Genomic DNA, 17,597 nt, shown 5'->3' with positions numbered 1-17,597 from the left:
TGTGATGTTGTTTTAATTGAAATTTCTTCTTCATAAACATTTCTTTTCTGAATAATATAAGCTGTGTATAATTCAAATCAGCTGCCACTCTCGGTCTTCTCCGACATCTCTGACATGCTGACATATCTGCAGCCAACAGCTGTTGATCAGCAGGGCGTTGGGAAACTGTTTCCTATATTACGTTTGTGCACAGCATGCACACAAAGGTCTGTGTATTAAAACACTGCTTCGCAGCTCTGCCGCTGGTCGAAAAATACAACAGAAAGAAAAATGTAAATATGTGAAGTCGTTCATCTGTCTGAAACAAGTTTCCTTCTGATTGGCTTCCTCATAAAAAACAAGTTTTAACACAAGTGGATTGGGCTGTTGTGCTTAAAGCCAGAGTGTTGTCCCTGAGATGACCATACATAATAAGCACTCTCAGTGATATCATGCAGACTGAAGACTAGAAAAAAAAGATGTGAAACTTGAGTGTGTAGTGCAGTCTCACAGAGATTGTTTGCATACATGCTGATGTCATTATGTGGAGGTTTGAGCATCAACCGTTAGAACAGTTTCTGTAAAAGAAATAAGGACTAGCATGTTTTCCTCCATTTTCACTAAGTGACCTAACAAATCTGAGCAGCTCCAGGCGGATATCTTTTTTTTTTTTTTTTCCTATATTATTTGTTGCACATCTCAAATCTCGTCCCTTTACCGGAAGCATTCTGATTTTTAGTGAAGTTCACGGTCATAAAGCAGGAAAAACTGAACACATTATTTGGTTTTTAAGACTCAAAGTGACAAAGTTATTGTGATATTAAGTTGTATATCTCTGAGTGACTTTTATTGTGAGTCAGAGGGAGACGAAACACAAAGCAACTTATTTGTGATGCAAGTCAATGCAGGGCTGTTTGCTCAGCTCTTCTGGTGAGGTGAAGCCTTGTCACCTCTCTCTCACTCACACACACACACACACAAAGAGGAGAGCAACCAGACTGTGGTAGAATTGTGATGGAATGTGAAGCTTATCTTTAGTTGGTAGCAGATAGACAGAGACAAAAACTCACACACACACACACACACACACACACACACACACACACACACACACACACACACACACACCCTGAGTTAGTTCAAATCTCCAGGTGTGTAAGCATGAATACAGATTTTTGAAATTAGTTTAATTTGAGTTGTTCAGGTGTATTTAGGATCTTATGCATCACATTCTTTCTATGTTAGAGGACTGGACATGCTTTGGTGGGCTAGTAGTAGTAGATTTATTTATATAGCAGACAGCACAATCACTTAATCAAGAGGATACAACCAAAACAAGTTTATAACATTCAGTAGAATCAGAGGAGAATCATCTAAATGTCCAACAGATGGGGATCCCAGCCACACTCAGATACACTGACTGGACTCAACTAAGTTCCAAGTACCAAGTCAGGAAGGACATGAGTCAGGTCTCAGAGGTCCACAAACCTGAACTGGCAAAGTATACTATCAGGGGTTAACCACTCAGGGGCAGTGTTTGCCAGGGTTGTAACATGAGGAAAACTGGGTGGTTTTCCCTGGTGGGTAGCAGCTGCTTTTTGCAAATGAAGATGTGATCAGGAGCTCTGATTGGTGAAAGTCAGTTACAATACAAGATCAGAGAAGAAGCTTCAAACAGCTCGATAGTGCCTTTTATCCTGTGGTTGAACTTGACCTCTGCTCTGTGCTCTTTGGCAGCCGGCAGTGCTCGATAACCTCCTGACCTCCATGAAATTTGTCCTCCATGGCATGGGCACCCTCCGCATCAACCTGGCTAACAACAGAAACAAGGTACTCATGTTCGACTTCTCTCACCTTCAATTTTGGTCTTTTTATTTTCTGTCGTTGTCATCCTGCTCCTGCCCTCTTAGAGTTTTGTGCTTCTTGTGTCTCTGCACGTCACCTGGATCACCATTAGAGGGCAGCATCTTAGCACTATAGCTACACAGCTTTCATTGAAGGAGAGCATAAAGTTAGGCCACTGGTGGGTGGTTTGCTTGTGAGGTTTAATTTAATTTGAACTTTACTGTCAAAGTTATCAGAGTGCATGTGTTTTCCACCTACACAGCACATCCTGCTGGGCAATGATGACCAAAGTATTTCCTCTATTAGATGTCATCAGAATGTGTGTGTGAGCATCTCTTTGTGTATGTGTTTGTGTGATTAACAAGTCTGGATGTGGAGACAGACTCATAAACTTTTCTATCATTTAGGCTTCCTTCTATCTTTTTTTTTCCATCTGACCAATCGCTCCTCCCTGATCATTAATCTGAATTTCTGTCTCCCTGTTGTCTTCTGGCAGGTTCACGCCCATTCCGTGCTGTCGTGTGGGCGTTGTTTTGACGAAGACCAGGTGCTCTTTCCTTTCCTGAGCCATGCTCTGTCCTGCCTGTGGGCCGACCAGGGAGTGAGGGCCGCGGCCGCCCGGGGATACGAGTACGAGCTCAATGACTCGGCGCTGTAGTGAGTACTCCTCGAGAACAGACTCACGCTGTGCTGAAGAGATGCAGGGGACTAATTAGCTGGACTTAGCAGCTGATGCTGAGCCTACTTGTGCTTACTGTCACTGGGAGTTAATGTCTGGCGAAAGGAAGAAAGTAAACAGTGCAGGAAGATAGACCACAGTTTGGAATCACATATACTTCCACAACTGTTGTATATCTTAAAATAAAAGCCATTAAATACATACATAAACCAGATATTATTTTAGTTTTGGATGCGTGTATGAAGGAGGAAAGGCATTTTTAAAATTATCAGTATAGGGAAAAAATTGTGATTAGACACAAAAGTGATGACACCATAGTGAAAGCAAAGAATTGAGGCTGAAGCCTGAAACTAAGAAAGTAGAGTGTGTGAAACAGAAATAAGACAGAGCGCTGACCCACCAGGAGGCCGTCCGGTCTCATCCTCCGCCCCTGTGAGAGGCCTCGCTTTGGGGTTATCTACACCGACAGGACTCTTGGTTCCTACTGAGAACCACCATGCATCACCTTCTTGCAAACACACATGCGCACACACACACTGTGCTTCTATAGTACTTATGAGGACTCTTATTGACACAATGCATATATTACTCTTTGATCTTAATTTGTGTTTTCTTAAACACAAATTAAGATATTTGTTGTCTGCTGTCATTTGTTGTGATTGGATTCACCAAGTTTGCTGTTGAAAACTGGATATGCAGAAACTTGAAAATGAGGACAAACTAAAGACGAACACAAAGAGTGTGCACTGACGATAAACATGATATTTAAAAATGAAAACACAGGTTGCTACAGTGGGCAGCTCGGCACCAGGTGCCCTTCCTGACGCAACCACAAATGGATTCAATTGCAATAATACCACACACAACACATCTTATAATTGAATTTGACTGATGCCATTACTGTTGTTATGATTACTATTGTTAAGTCAAACCATGTAAAAATACTGCTGGTCTGTCGATTCAATCAAAGCCCTTTCACTGATTTCCAATAAAAAGGCTTGTTAGACGTTTCAGGTGTTTCCAACTGTTAACTGTGATAAACTGGCAACAGTTGCAAATCTCTTGCCATCTGTTAACTGCTTGTACGGAGAGTCCAGCCAGAATGTCAGAAATTTAAAACAGAAATCCCTCCACAAATGGTGACGAAATTTCTGCAGGATGGCGAATTAACCGGAAAATAATATAGTTTCTCAGCAACTTCGCTTTTGCATTTGAATAAAACCAGAACGCAAACAGCTGGCGAGCAGCTGAGTCGAGTCATCGTCTGCAAAAAGATGCTTTGCAGATCACTTGCAGTGCAAAAATCTGCATTATATACAGTATTTTGAGGAATTGCAAACAGATTTTTTATTTTTTTTTTTTAATTGCTGGCTTTGTAAAATAACGACTAAAGCTCAAAGTGGTCCTCACAACAACAGAAGTACCAAACAGGCTCTTGCATGTTGTTTGCCCTGTGTAACATTTTTTTTTTTTTTTTTTTTTTTTTTTTTTTTTTAGCAGCAGGATGTGTGTCGCTGTCCAAGAAACGAATTCAGGATGACGGGTAGAGAATGTCACAGTCAGTTCACATAGGTGGAGATGCCATCGTGTGAATGTGTGTGTAAAAAGATCACATTTTACTGAAGGCACAGGCACACACACACACACACACACACACACACACACGATACAGTTGATTACACTAGCTGTGTAAATAGCTAATCTGTGTTTAGAAGCTGTGCCTCAGTGTGTTATTATGGTAAACCACAGTGTGAATATTCATCGTGATCAACCGCTGCGGCCCCTGGGGCTTCAGCCTTATCGCTGCACACCCAACACACGCACTCAGCCACACCAAACACACAATGTGTTAGCCTCCACTCCCGTAAGTGATACCTGATTTTTCTTTTGATCTCAAGTTTGTTTTCAAGTTATTAATTTCCCTGCCGCTCTCTTTCTTCTTCCCCTTGTTTCTCCTGGCTCTTTAACCTTTTTGCACCCTTCCCTCTGTCTTCTTCTCCTTCCTCCTCCTTTCCCAGTTTCTTTGAGAACATGAGCCGCATCATGTCTCCTGAGTACGTGCCCACAGAGACAGACGTCCTTCGAGTACGACTGAGGACGACAGGCGTGATAGAGACCCAGTTCAAAGTCAACCACCTTATTTTCAGGTAGTCACTTTTCTTTTTTATTAAGGTGAAGGATGATTCTGCATACAAGAACCGAGTCACTCAGAGCTGCTGTTGTCAGGTCTGCTCTTGACTTCTGCAGGGAGCGCCTGTCGTACCGACTTACTTCACTTCTTTAGCTGCGACTGTCTTATCTCAGTCTACAGCCATATGATAGTCCTGAGATATAAGATGGAGATGGGCGGCTTCATTCAATACGTCAATACGACACCTATCAGTTGGCTTTATGCTCATCTACAAACACACACACACATACGCAGAAGCATCAGTGGCTCGGTCTTATCAGTGGAGCAGCAGAGGGCAGGTATCTGAGCTCAGGAGACTGCTGTCAGATGACCATATTCATCTCTGATCAATGGGCCGTTGTCACATAATACCACCTTCTTTATCATCTTCCTATGGCTGAACTCATTTCCTGAAGCCACTGACGGTCACGACAGGGCAATAGGTACTAATGAACTTGATTTTCTCTGCAGTGTGACTAATGCAGAATAAATGTCACTAAAGGAAAAAATAGTCATTTTTATTTCATATCGATGCAGTTTTATTAAATATTCAACGCCTTACTTAAACGGTGCTTCATTTGATTAGTGACACATTTTTTTTTAAATATTTATTATCAGATTTTTTGATAAATACTCTTTTACATTTGTCGTATGACTGTTACACGCTCTGCAGCCCCAACTGTCCTTCCAGTTGAAGTCCAAGAACCTTTGGTGTGTAAATAAATTGGGTAGCACCAGTTTTTGGTTGCACTCATCATGCTGTCATGGCTGTTTTTGTTTCTTAGATTATAAGTAGTGCTGTCCCCGTTAATCTCGTAAAAATGACGTTAACGCCATAACCGCATTAACGCAGCAAATCTCTATAAGCGACTTAATGCGGGTGTGGCTGGACGGCGCTAACGTGTTAACGAGCTAGCCGTGCTAACACGTTAGCACTGTGCAGCCCCATGAACACATTAACTCACTAACAGAGATTTGAGGCATTAATGCGGTTATGGTGTTAACGTCATTTTAACGAGATTAACGCTGACAGCACTAATTATAAGAAATTTAAAGTAAAACCAATATTTCCAAAAATTCTTGTGTCCGTCTGTGCTACATAAATGGGGGTTTGTCCGGGATCCTTTGGGCTAGATGGCTGTGCTGTCCTTATATTGAAGCATATCTTTTTTAGTATTTTTTTCTTTGCTGATTTAGGTCATCGTGCTTGTTGGTTATTCTGGGTGGGAATCTGCCACGTTCCTGGAACAGTATTGCAGATGGGCGTGGTTGGTTATGCTATTTTGAAAAGTGTTTGGTTATAGCCTTGTGTGAACATGGCTGTGTTCATCTACATTACTGTTTATTGGTGACTTTTGAATAATGATGCAGTTCTTTTGTAGTGTGACTTTTAGAGTTGCGGCCCACTTTTGTTGAATAACTTGTAAATGTGGTTAACTGAAAAAAAGTAACTTTGTGTTCCTTTGCCACACTGTGGGTGTGGGTGTGACTCTTTATTTGCAGATGGACACTTGCATTTATCTTGCTGAATTTTATGGCTGTGGAAACTTGTAGTCATATCAGACCACTTGTTTTGTGGGGACAAGTGATCACTTCTTGTTGGGATTATTTGTTACTGTTTTTGGTTGATGTTTTGTTGTAACTTAAATAAGACTTGTAGTCTGTAGCTGTTCTCCTGGTGAAACCTTTATGAGCAGAGGTGTTACATCAGGCTATAACCCAGACTGTCCTTATACAGGTAGCACAAGAGACTTTGGGTGTTGACTGGGTTTAATTGCTAATTATTTAAAGATGATGAGGTGTGGATAAAGGAATTCCCGAGGTTGGCTTGGAAGTGACGCCATTTTTTTGCTAATCCTTACTAGGGCTGAACGATTATGGAAAATAATCTAATTGCGATTTTTTTTGCCCCAATATTGCGATTGCGATGCGATATGCGATTATTTTTTAAGGTCTTTGTCTTCTGTATTATTAAACAAAGACAAGCAATACATCATATAGTATGGCCAATACTATATTACATTAATTTTAAACTGTTCTTTCCTGGAAGACAGACCTCTGTTATGATGACATGAGGTGATGCATGAATTGATGACTGACATTTTTATTTAACTTCTTCAATCACAACAGTATATTTGAACATACACAATAGTTTATTTTTAGCTTACAAACATCTGAGCATAAAGTGCTGACAAGGAACCCTGGTGTAAACATTAAAATGAAAGTCAGTACAATGTGCAGATTGCAGAAATATACATAAAAAAAAATCAGTGGCTTTACCACACTCAGTTTTTCGACATCTGTGAACTACTAGACTGTCATTCAATTAAAAAATAATATTAAATGAATAAAACTAATAAATAAAAAATACACACATCTTACTGATCTCTGCAGTCAGTAACATTACACATAAAGTGCAAACATAATAGCAATTGTATAAACACACACACAAACACGCCTTTAAAATTTAAAGGCGTGAAATTGGACGGTCTAGCCTTCTGATTAGCGTCACCGCTGTCTCGGTGGAGTTTAATAAACTCGACCGTCTGCTTCTTGCTATCTAAAATATAACCAGACACTGGTGTAAATTCTCGACTGTCTCATACTTCTGTTTAATAAGTTTTCTGTTTGACGTTTAGTCAGCTGTGTGAAAACCAAGGAGGAACCCACCCGGGGGATTAATAAAGTTTTATTTTATCTAATCTAATAACTTTAATCTCAGCCAAACCGATTTACTCACGAACAAACAAAACACTGAAAAAAGCCCAACAATAACATTTTTAGGTTGTCTAAGTGACTTATATATCACGTTTAACCCGAGCAGCGAAACTCCGCGGTGATCTGAAAATGATGTGCCGGGAGTTGTGCCGTTCTCGGCCGCATCAGTAACCCTCGAGCTCCCGGCTAGCTGTCGAGCTGGTGGGTAGCAGACGCCTCTGAAAACGTCGAAGCACTTTTGCAAATATGGGATATCTTGATAAACCGAGCAGATATTTGATGTTTACACAACTACTTTCTCACCTGAAAATATGTTAAAAGTTTATTTTGTGACCCAGAAAGATTAGTATGAGTAATTTTAAAACTTAGTAGCGGCCGCCATTGCTGGAAACTGGAGTTTGGCTGGGCCGCGCTATGAATTCTGGGATATGGTAGTAATTTGGACAGCCTTCGGCACGTCGCTGTGACGTAATCGGTCTACAAATGCGGCCTCAGGAGGATGCAGCCCATGAATTTGGACATGTCCAGAGTATAATCGCAGCCTTTGCGGTTAGAAAATTGCACTTGATCATGTCGCGATATTATCGCAAATGCGATATATCGTTCAGCCCTAATCCTTACTTCCCTAGCTGTTGTTTTCAGCTTAGATTTTTTTTTAAGTAATTTAAAGAAAAAACAGAGCAAAACTTTCTTGAGCAAATGCACCTGTGTTTGGGTATTTTAAGGTAAGCAGTAAAATGCTGAAAGTCTCGTACAGGTGGCAGACAAAACACAAATACTTTTGGAGGAAGTTTAGGTTTCAGTTCAAGTGAAAGCATCAAAGTACTTTATAATTCATCTGAAGTGCTGCCAGGAGTTTAAAGTTGAGTAAAAATGTGAGCTGAACTGTATGTGATTGATATGAACCGTCACTCTTAAGTGCTTTTACTGGCAAAACAAGTTGAATTGTTGGCTGAAATCTAAACACCTGAATCAGTAAACGTACAGCAGTACGTTTGGGAGTGAGAAGAGTTAGGGCCGATGGAATGAAATGCAGCATAGAATTAGAAAATTATATGTCAATTAAATCTGCCAGAGCATTCGCTGCGAGTTGTATTGATCGTCTTTGACAGTTTTCATTTCCTGCTGTTAAAATGAAATGTTCAGCTTTTTATGTTTTATTTTTGAGAAGAGATAAAAATATAAAATGTTTATATGTAAAACACACACACACACACACACACACACACACACACACACACACACACACACACATGCACATACAGTCTCTTACTCTGTCTGTGTTTGGGTGCGTTAATCTGGGACAGATCAGATGTTATTCAGTGATGGATGATAATGTATGACATTTGAAGGATTTTCAGGTTGTAGTTAAAGTACAGTCTAAAGTTACAGGTACATAAGAAACTGACTGACCTGCCTATAAGGTGTAATTATATTCACTGCAAATAAAAGATGGATGTAGTCACCTAGAATGTCATTCATTGGGTTGCAGACAGTGTTTTTTGAAGTGATTTCAGCCTTTTAGCCATCAAGATTTAGTGTTTTTGTTTTTGTTTTTTTTAACCTCCTAAGACCCGCACTCTTCCACAGTATGCATTTTTAATTTCTCTTTGATATTTGGGCATATTGGGGCATATTGGGGCCCAATGAACAACAAATAATTACCAGATTTTTTTTTTTTTTAACCTTATTTTTGTTTTTAAGAAAAATAAGAGCCACATATGACGATATTCGTTTAAAAGTTTGATAGAACAGTAGCAGTATAATGTCCTCGTAAAGCAAAATTGAGTATTCTGGTCTAAATAACCCAAAATGTGATGTCCACATATGTGGACGCCAGGTCCTAGGAGGTTAAATAACATTTTTAATCAGAGAGGTGGAATGCAGGCCTGAAGAAAGCTCACCAGGTGGTCGGTCCCATGTCATGTTAATTTTGTCATCAGTCTAACATTTGTCCCTAAAGTGGCCCCGCCCTTAACCCTTGCATACCTTAAAATCTTAATATTACTGAAAGCCAGTCTGTTAAATAAGAATGCGTCCCCTGCATAAATGTAATTGAAAGAGAAAATTATTTGCAAAGACCAAAAAAGATATTTTTATGTCAGGCCGTAAACAAGTTTACTTCTGTGTTTTACTTCTGAATTAAACAGCCTCTAGTGGTTGCTCCAGGAACTGCAGTTTTTATACCTATGTAGTGACTTTATTTTTCACTCTACTGGAGATTTCAAGTTGGGTGACATAGGTCAGCAGTCTGCAGCCCCCAGGCCATGTAAGTCTTTTGGTAACAGGCCACGAGAGTTGAGGCTTGGGGCGTGAAATTAATGGTTTTCAGGGTTTGTTATCGTTAACTCGGTTGACTCTGGGTCTTTTCCTGTGTTGTAGTTGTGTCTTATTTTGAAAGAAATATTTACCTGTTACCATAGTGACCAGAGAGCATTAAGGGGCAGAGAGGAGGATGTTACTCTCAATGTTGTTGGCGCATTTCAGGAGGACGCTATTAATAAAGTTACACAGTTAATTCACATTTCTTATTATATTTACAAAATACCACAGGTTTTGTCGTATCATTTTATTTTGTTGTATTTATCCGCGACACCTTAAAGGCCAGTCCTTGAAAAAATTGACGGACATAAACCGGTCCGTGATGCAAAAAAGGTTGGTGACTGCTGTAGGTGTTTTTCCTGAAAATTAATCTGTCTTTAAATAATATCCCCAATAGCCGCTAATTTTACTTTACTTTTAGAGGTAATATCTAGTATGATTCTGGTCTGTATATTAAATCCTGCTGTTTGTGTAGCTAAAAATCATGTAAATCTCAAATCAGGCAATGAATGTTAAATTGATGTTGTGTCTGTTGTCATGTCCAGGCCGTTATGGAGATAGCAAAGCTAACACAGTTTTTTCTTATGTAAAATTTACCATCAAAGTCATTTTCTTGTAGAAATGAATGAAACATAATCCTGACTTGGTGGGAAAAAAATGTCAGAGTTGGGATGAAATGATTTACTCCAGAGCAGTAAGTTCTTATTGAACTTTAGCAACTGACCTCTACAGACCATAAAATTTAATAGTTGGTTTTGCGGTTCCATTTACCGGTGTGACTTTTATGGTACGGGCAACACAGTTCGCATTCTTTCTGTGTGTGTGGGTTTGTGTCTGTCATCATATTCCAGAAAATCAGATTATTTTCCACCTCTTTGTCAGTAATATCCACCAAAGGAGCGCTCCCTCCCCCTTTTTCCCACCACAATATCAACCTGTCCTTCATCTCAGTTCGACGTTACATCTCATATGGAATTATAATAATAAAACACATTACCCTCAGCGCTTCATACGATCTCTGTTTAGCATATAAACATTGTAGAGAAAGTCAGTTTGTCAGCACACGGCTGCCATCTGGGATATTGGCGTGACATTTAAATGCTTCTACTATGTCTCTGGATGCTGCAGACGTGACATGTTTGACTTGATTTGACAAAAGTAAGTTGTGGTTTTTTTTTTTTTTGGTTTTTTTTTTAACTCAGGAAACATTTCACTGCATTGAGATCCTTTGATCGTGCCCGAATCTTTTGTTCTGTGGTGATAAATGCTACCTTTCCCTCACAGTCTTATTAATTGCGTCATTTAGTTGCTCAGTTTCTGCTTTTTTTTTTTTTTTTTTTTTTTTTTAAAAATCTGTCTGGGCCTTTTTTTTTTTTTTTTTTTTTTTTGTGAAACACTAAGAAGCTGACGTCACCACCAAGTGACGGTGTCAGATCAGAGCTGGGGGAGCGGAGTCCCAGGTGGTGCTGCAGGAAGGAGCCCAGCATCTCACGCAGCCTCTTTCTAATCTGAATTCTGGAGAAGATAAATAATTGGCTTTAGTTAATTGACACTCTGCACCATTAGTGTGTGTGGATTTCCTTCTGTGACTTGAAAAGATTAAACCCAGAGGGTTGATGAAGAGCTTAGCATAAGTTAATGTAATTATTTCATACTTGGCCATAAAATGGGTATTACAGGGATTTGGAGAAGTAGATGGTAGGGGAGAAAGGGTGAGTTTTTGCTTTCAGACATAGGAAGTGTGCAGTTTTTTTTTGTTTTTTTTTTTTTTGTTTTTTTTTTTTAACCTACTGTTAAACAAAGACTTTTGATTTCACATTTAAAATATTACTTCCCAGCATTTGTGTTAGTAACCTGCTGATATTTCAGAAAGTGTGGTGTTATTACAGAGGCGAGTTTTTGGTGTCGTTTTGTCGCCATTCGGGCCGCACTCAGAGCTAACACAATGCGAAACCGTCTCCCTCTCTTCAATGATTGTCTCGCTTGTTCGTTCATAAGGTTTCTCATCAGTGGCCACATCTGCGCCCTGTACTCCTTCCCTCTATTATTTAAGAATCACTTTAGGTCTCACTGTAAGTGCTATTAGGCCTGTGTCTGTTTTCATTCTGACTCATTTAGTGCATTTTATAAGGTACTAAATCATCAGATTTTAAGTCACAAATTAAAGTTTAAAAATGAAGCTTCTATGAGTTTACAAAAACAGTTTAAAGTATGAGTAATATGAGGTAAAGCACAGACTTTTAGGTTTATTTGAGTGCTATTTCGATCCAGATTGGAGGAAAGATTTAGGAATTACAGGGTTTTTAGGCTATTACTTTATTATTTATTCATCTGTTGTGTAGAAAAAAAGATTCCTAGTATAAACATTTTCTGTGTGAACACAACATATAGTTGAATGACCTCTCACAGCAAGTGAAAGAGAACAACATGCATTGGCCTTAAAAAATAGAAAGATTAGATCAGACCAGGGACCTCTGTCTTCAGAGCCACATGTGCTTCTTTGTTCATCTTTACTGGCTATAAAAGTCCTGTTACTTTTGCAGAACCTCACATGGATGTACAAATGGCTCATCTTTATAGTTCACATAGATTGGAACAAGAATTTAAGTGTTCAAGAATTTAATGTGATTTCATTACCAACACTACTGGCTTGCAGGTATACTTGATCCACTGGTGGATTTTGTTTTCTTTAACAGGATGATTTATATATGGAATAGGTTGTATCAGGATGAGACATTTATTATCCTAAAGTTTAGACATTGTTTTATAGCAGCAGATATTAAAAAAATTAAGTTGCACACCACAAACATGTAATAAATACTATTTTTAAAAAAAGCCCACTTTAGACTCATATGCTTTGGAGCTCCAGGTAGTATTTTCTTTCAAGAATTACATAAAAATAGCTTTCGGTTGCTTTGGTTTTTTTGACCCCTGGAATAGCAGACGAGAAGGGATGGATGGATGGATGGATGGATAGAGAGATGGACCTCTGAACTACAACAATAACAGCTTTCCCTAAACTGACTTCTTTGGACAGGAATCTAAGACCGGATATACCAGCATGACTGCTCACGATCCGAAGCACCTGTAAGACATTTTCGATGCTCTCATTGGGACTGGGTTACTGGTTTATTGATTATGTGACAGAAGCAGCTGGATAAATCCTGGAGTTTATAAAGCACGAAGGTGAAAATGTGGATTTGGGGTTATTGTACTTAAATAAAACTAAATGGAAAACTAAAAATAGACATGAAAAAGCAAAACTAACGAACTGACCTTTGTGAAAAGGAGCTACAGTACAATAAAAAAATATTGAGGAAATATCTTTAGTTTTAGTATCTGTTTGGTTTGATGAGGCATTAATGGGACTCTGGATGTCTACAAGAGTGAGTGCTCCGTTTTTATTGTAATACCTATCATGCCTCTGATATACCTCCCAAACAAAGACTGACACGAATTAAGACTAAACTAAAACAATTTCAAACAATAAGAAGTAAAGTGAAATAAGAAAACTCACTCTGGAAACTAAACTGAACTAAAAGGAAAAAGTCAGAATGAAAGAAAATTAAAATTAATTGTAAAATACAACAGTATAATAACATTTGCTTGGAATGGTGTGCAATGAGGCACTTTACTTATTTGGGAAAAGTAATCTTTTAACGGCATTTAGATTAACATTTGCATCTATGGTGGTGGCATACAAATCCAACATTTTTAAAAACTGTAGAAAGTATATTCAACCCATTTAAAAGTGAAAAATCGAATCAACCATAAAGTATTGTCAAATAAAAATACCATAATTTCTTACAGGTTTAACAAAAAGCTTCAGTTTTTGGGACATACCAAAGAATTTAGTATTTTAAATGAATCAGCAGGCCAGCTGAACATGGGGAAATCTGAAATCAATCTACAGGTAGATCTCCAATCCAACGTGCATAGAGTATAAACTTTTCAAAAGAAAAAAAATTAAATATATTGATGTTTCCAAATTTGCTTTCCAAACAAAATCACTTTTTCTGAGAAACTTAAATGCATTTTATGAGAATTTTGTGAAACCACTGATAGCAGTGTTCTACAAATTAATAGACCAATAAGAGCTTATTTCTGGTTTAGTACATATTCTGTGTGTCTGCTGGTAAATAAAAAAAAAGTGTCTTTTAATCTAGTTTTATAATCGAGGACGAACCCTTTCAGGAGTTTTATTCTCGTCTTATGTTCTCGTTCAAAATTAAATTCTTCAGGCACTAAATCAGAAGTATAAAATCCTCCAAATCTGTCATTAGATCTTTTTGTACAGCTGTGTTTAATTTCTGCTTCACATTATCTTTGTTACAGGAGATTTACTGAAAACCAAAAACATTGTGGGGAATCGTCCATGTAGAAGTAAACGTGTAGTAAAATATTAATACATTAACCAGTGTGTAACATCAAACTTTGTTTTCTATATTATAGAGGCTCTGAATAATGAACATGACCAAATGTTCATTTTTTAAATAATTCAATATCTTTTACTGATCTCACACTACAGTGGTGTGCCGGAAGTCTGTACGAAAATAAGTCTGCCTGCCTTCCTCCACCCACACTTCCCACAGCTGTAGTTGACCTTATTGACCCACTTTTGTTTAGTTATTTCAAATCACATTTGACGGTCTTGATTTCTGAAAAAGCTGCAGAGCGCTAGATGAGTTTCTTTAATTAGTTGAAATATGTAACAGGAGACACCTGAGGCACACAGGATTACACTTTATTAAGTTGAAAATGTTCCAAGTGTGAGCTTTTGGTGTTCTTGGATTCAAAACAAATAATTCAAAAGAACAGTTTACCGTTTTATGAAATTTGCACGCTAACATTGCTAAGACTTTAATGAGAGGATTGAGACCGTGTGTGTGCGTGTGGGGCCAAACAGCAACTAGCTTATGTTAGTATAAAGACAGAATAGTTAATCTACTATGTAGAACAACTTTTAAAACTATATATTGTTTTAGAATTTTTATTAGTGTACAGATTTGATGAATAACAGTCAACCCCCTTTTATTACACCTGCTTTAATTTCCATTAATACAAATATCTGCTCGGCTCATTTAAGCATGTAGATGCAGCCAAAGTTCAAACTGAGCATCAGAATCTGGAAGAAAGGTGATTTAAGTGACTTTAAATGTGGCATGGTGGTTGGTGCCACACAGACTGGTGGGGTATTTCAGAAACTGCTGATCTGCTGGGATTTTCCCAAACAATCATCTCTATGGTTTACAGAGACAGTGGGGAAAAAATATCCAGTGATTTTCTCTTGGAGAAAAATCACATGTCAAAGTTTACCCACTCACCTTGGACATGGGTAAACTGCCACAACCTGAAAGGAGAGTAACAGTAGCCACTTGTTAAAACCAAGCAATGCAGAAAAGCCAAAGTTCAAACAGTATGTCACCCTTTGAAGCAGGTGGGCTACAGCAGTAGCAGACCACACCTAACATGATAACACTTGTGAACAGCCCAGGCAAGAGGTGATGGTCTAACGGTGTCTTGTACATTTTCTTGGCGCATTTTGGGTCCTTTAGTACCAACTGAGCATCATTTTAACACTACAGCCCACCTGAATATTTTTTCTTACGTTTATAACCACAGTGCAACCGGATGCCAGTCTAATAGAGCATGTTTGGGGTAGAAGAAGAGATTCAGATCATGGATATGAAACAAATGCCATGAAGCACTGAGGCAGTTCAGAAGGAGAAGCCATCTTTTACATGTAAAACATGCAACTTGTATTACATACCTCAAAAACATATAATAAACTAACAGCACTGCACTTCTGTTGAATCCTTATTCAGACACTTTTGATGAAGTGTGTGTGTGTGTGTGTGTGTGTGTGTGTGTGTGTGTGTGTGTGTGTGTGTGTGTGTGTGTGTGTGTGTGTGTGTGTGTGTGTGTGTGTGTACAGTCTCGCAATTTTACACCCAGACACAGCCTAGTTAGCATACAGAGGTCCTGTTTGAACTTTGACCTCTCTGTGTAATAAGGTTCTTATTAGTCTTTTCCTGGATCATTAACATCAACTGCTCTGGTAATTACAATTACAACACTGCAGATGAGGGTGAACATCAAGGGGCAGAAGCAGGGGAGGGGTGAGAGGAGGGAAGGATGACATAAACAGAGATGTCTTATAGAAAGAAATGTGTTTCTTTATGCAGGCGAGGTCGGCGTTTGGATGCTGGGAGTTTCATCACTTTTCATTTTGAGAATATTACAAACGCAGTAGAGCCACGCAAGGAGCTTTCCATCAAACTAAATGCTACAGCATACACCGATGAGCCACGGCATTAAAAAATAATGGCAGCTGTCCTGATATTCACGTGGATGTACCACACACCTAAACACTGTTGCTGCCACTGCAACAGCCAAACAATGTACCTCATGGTACCCAAAGGTTTCGCTGCCAGTGTACTGGTTTTTATCAGCACAGGTGTCTGTGTCCTGATGGGTCAGAGCTGTTTTTACTGGCGCAAGGAGGACACACACAGTGTTAAGCAGATGGGTTTTAATGCTGTGGCTGACAGATGAATATTTCCCTGGTCCATTTAACTCAAATTGCACCCTCCAGCTTTTTATTGAGCACTGGTGCTGAAGGTGGTATGTCACGTAAAATTGATAAAACTTACTGAGAACCACTGATCTACTGAGAGGCTCTAATAGGCACATTTCAATGTGCAAACTTTTAGAGACCACCTGCCATAAAAAAAACAAGAAAACAAACATGCAGAAATAGAAATGCATCAAAAACACATTTTATTTAGTATTTAGTTAGCAAGTAAATAACTGTAAATTACATTCTTAATATAAGATGGATTATGGGCTTTATTTTATCATTTTTTTTTATAAACAGTAAGTTCATGGATGACAACTATAATTGTATTTTAGCACTGTAAATATCATTTTAAGTAAAGCGCTTACAGATCTCGGTGGAGTAACTGTTACAGCAACATAATAAATGATAGAGGCTCTCAGTGACATCATCCAGAGCCCTGACTAGAGGAAAAAAATAATTTTGAGCAGTTTGAAGCCTGAGCGTTTTACTCAGAATATGTCAGTGATGTTGTTTTGGTTAAGCTGGGCTTTTGTGTATCTTGACAGATTTATTAGCTTATGGAAATGTCATTTAATTTTCCAGACAGATGAAGGGATTTTTCACCGCCTTTCCAAATATCTGAGTTTTATTTTGGATGCTTGCATTATTTTAGATTTTTCCAAAGTTATTAGCCCTGCTGAGGCTATAGTGTATTCTTTTTCCTGGATAACAGCCGACAGTCATTTGTTGTAGGTCTAACACACATCTCCTGAATAATCCCAGCACATTCTTCTTTGTCAGATCCCTCAAGCTCCTCTACATTTTATGGTCTTCTGGCATGGATCTTGGTCCTCAGTTCAGCCAACAGATTTTAAATGAGATTTCATTGCACAGTCCATTCCTGTGCAGGGTTCCAGTGATTGTCTTCTTTGAGACTACAATTCCTGTCTTGGTTAAATTATTCACTAGTATCTCTGCAGTTGTTCTGCGGTCTAGGCACACGTCTCACTCATTTCTTAATCTTTTGCTTCCTACCTCTGCCAGGCTTGTTCTATACTGTGTGGCTCTCTTGAAGTACTTGATGATACCTCTTGGTCTGGTTATTGACCCTTGGAAACGCTGTGATAACTCTGCTTTGTGAGCATCAACAATGTTTTTTCTCAAACTTTGGAAAAAAGTGAAAGTTCAAACCCTTGCTGAGGTTTTTGCGCTGTGTGTAAATTGGAAGATTACGCTCAGTTTTAACTTGATTTCACAAGCTTTAAGCACTAAAAGTGAAACGCATCATCACGCAGCAGTGGTTTGTGCTAGGGCTAATTAAAAAT

The 17,597-nt window shown here is 38.7% G+C and overlaps 1 protein-coding gene across 1 annotated transcript in view; it reads left to right on the top strand.

Annotated features, from left to right (window-relative positions):
* gnav1 (guanine nucleotide binding protein (G protein) alpha v1) overlaps nt 1–17,597 on the top strand; it is a 36,365-nt gene that overhangs the window by 9,347 nt on the left and 9,421 nt on the right. The window contains exons 3-5 of the mRNA XM_085460085.1: nt 1,717–1,809; nt 2,321–2,481; nt 4,522–4,650. Coding sequence (XP_085316211.1) covers nt 1,717–1,809; nt 2,321–2,481; nt 4,522–4,650 — 383 coding nt within the window. The remainder of the gene's footprint in view (nt 1–1,716; nt 1,810–2,320; nt 2,482–4,521; nt 4,651–17,597) is intronic.

Source organism: Copadichromis virginalis, linkage group LG6 (genome assembly GCF_057382275.1).
Source record: "Copadichromis virginalis isolate Kocher_CV1m ecotype Utaka linkage group LG6, C_Virginalis_male_GT1.1, whole genome shotgun sequence".
Classification (NCBI taxonomy): domain Eukaryota; kingdom Metazoa; phylum Chordata; class Actinopteri; order Cichliformes; family Cichlidae; genus Copadichromis; species Copadichromis virginalis.
This window is presented reverse-complemented; position numbering and strand designations above follow the sequence as displayed.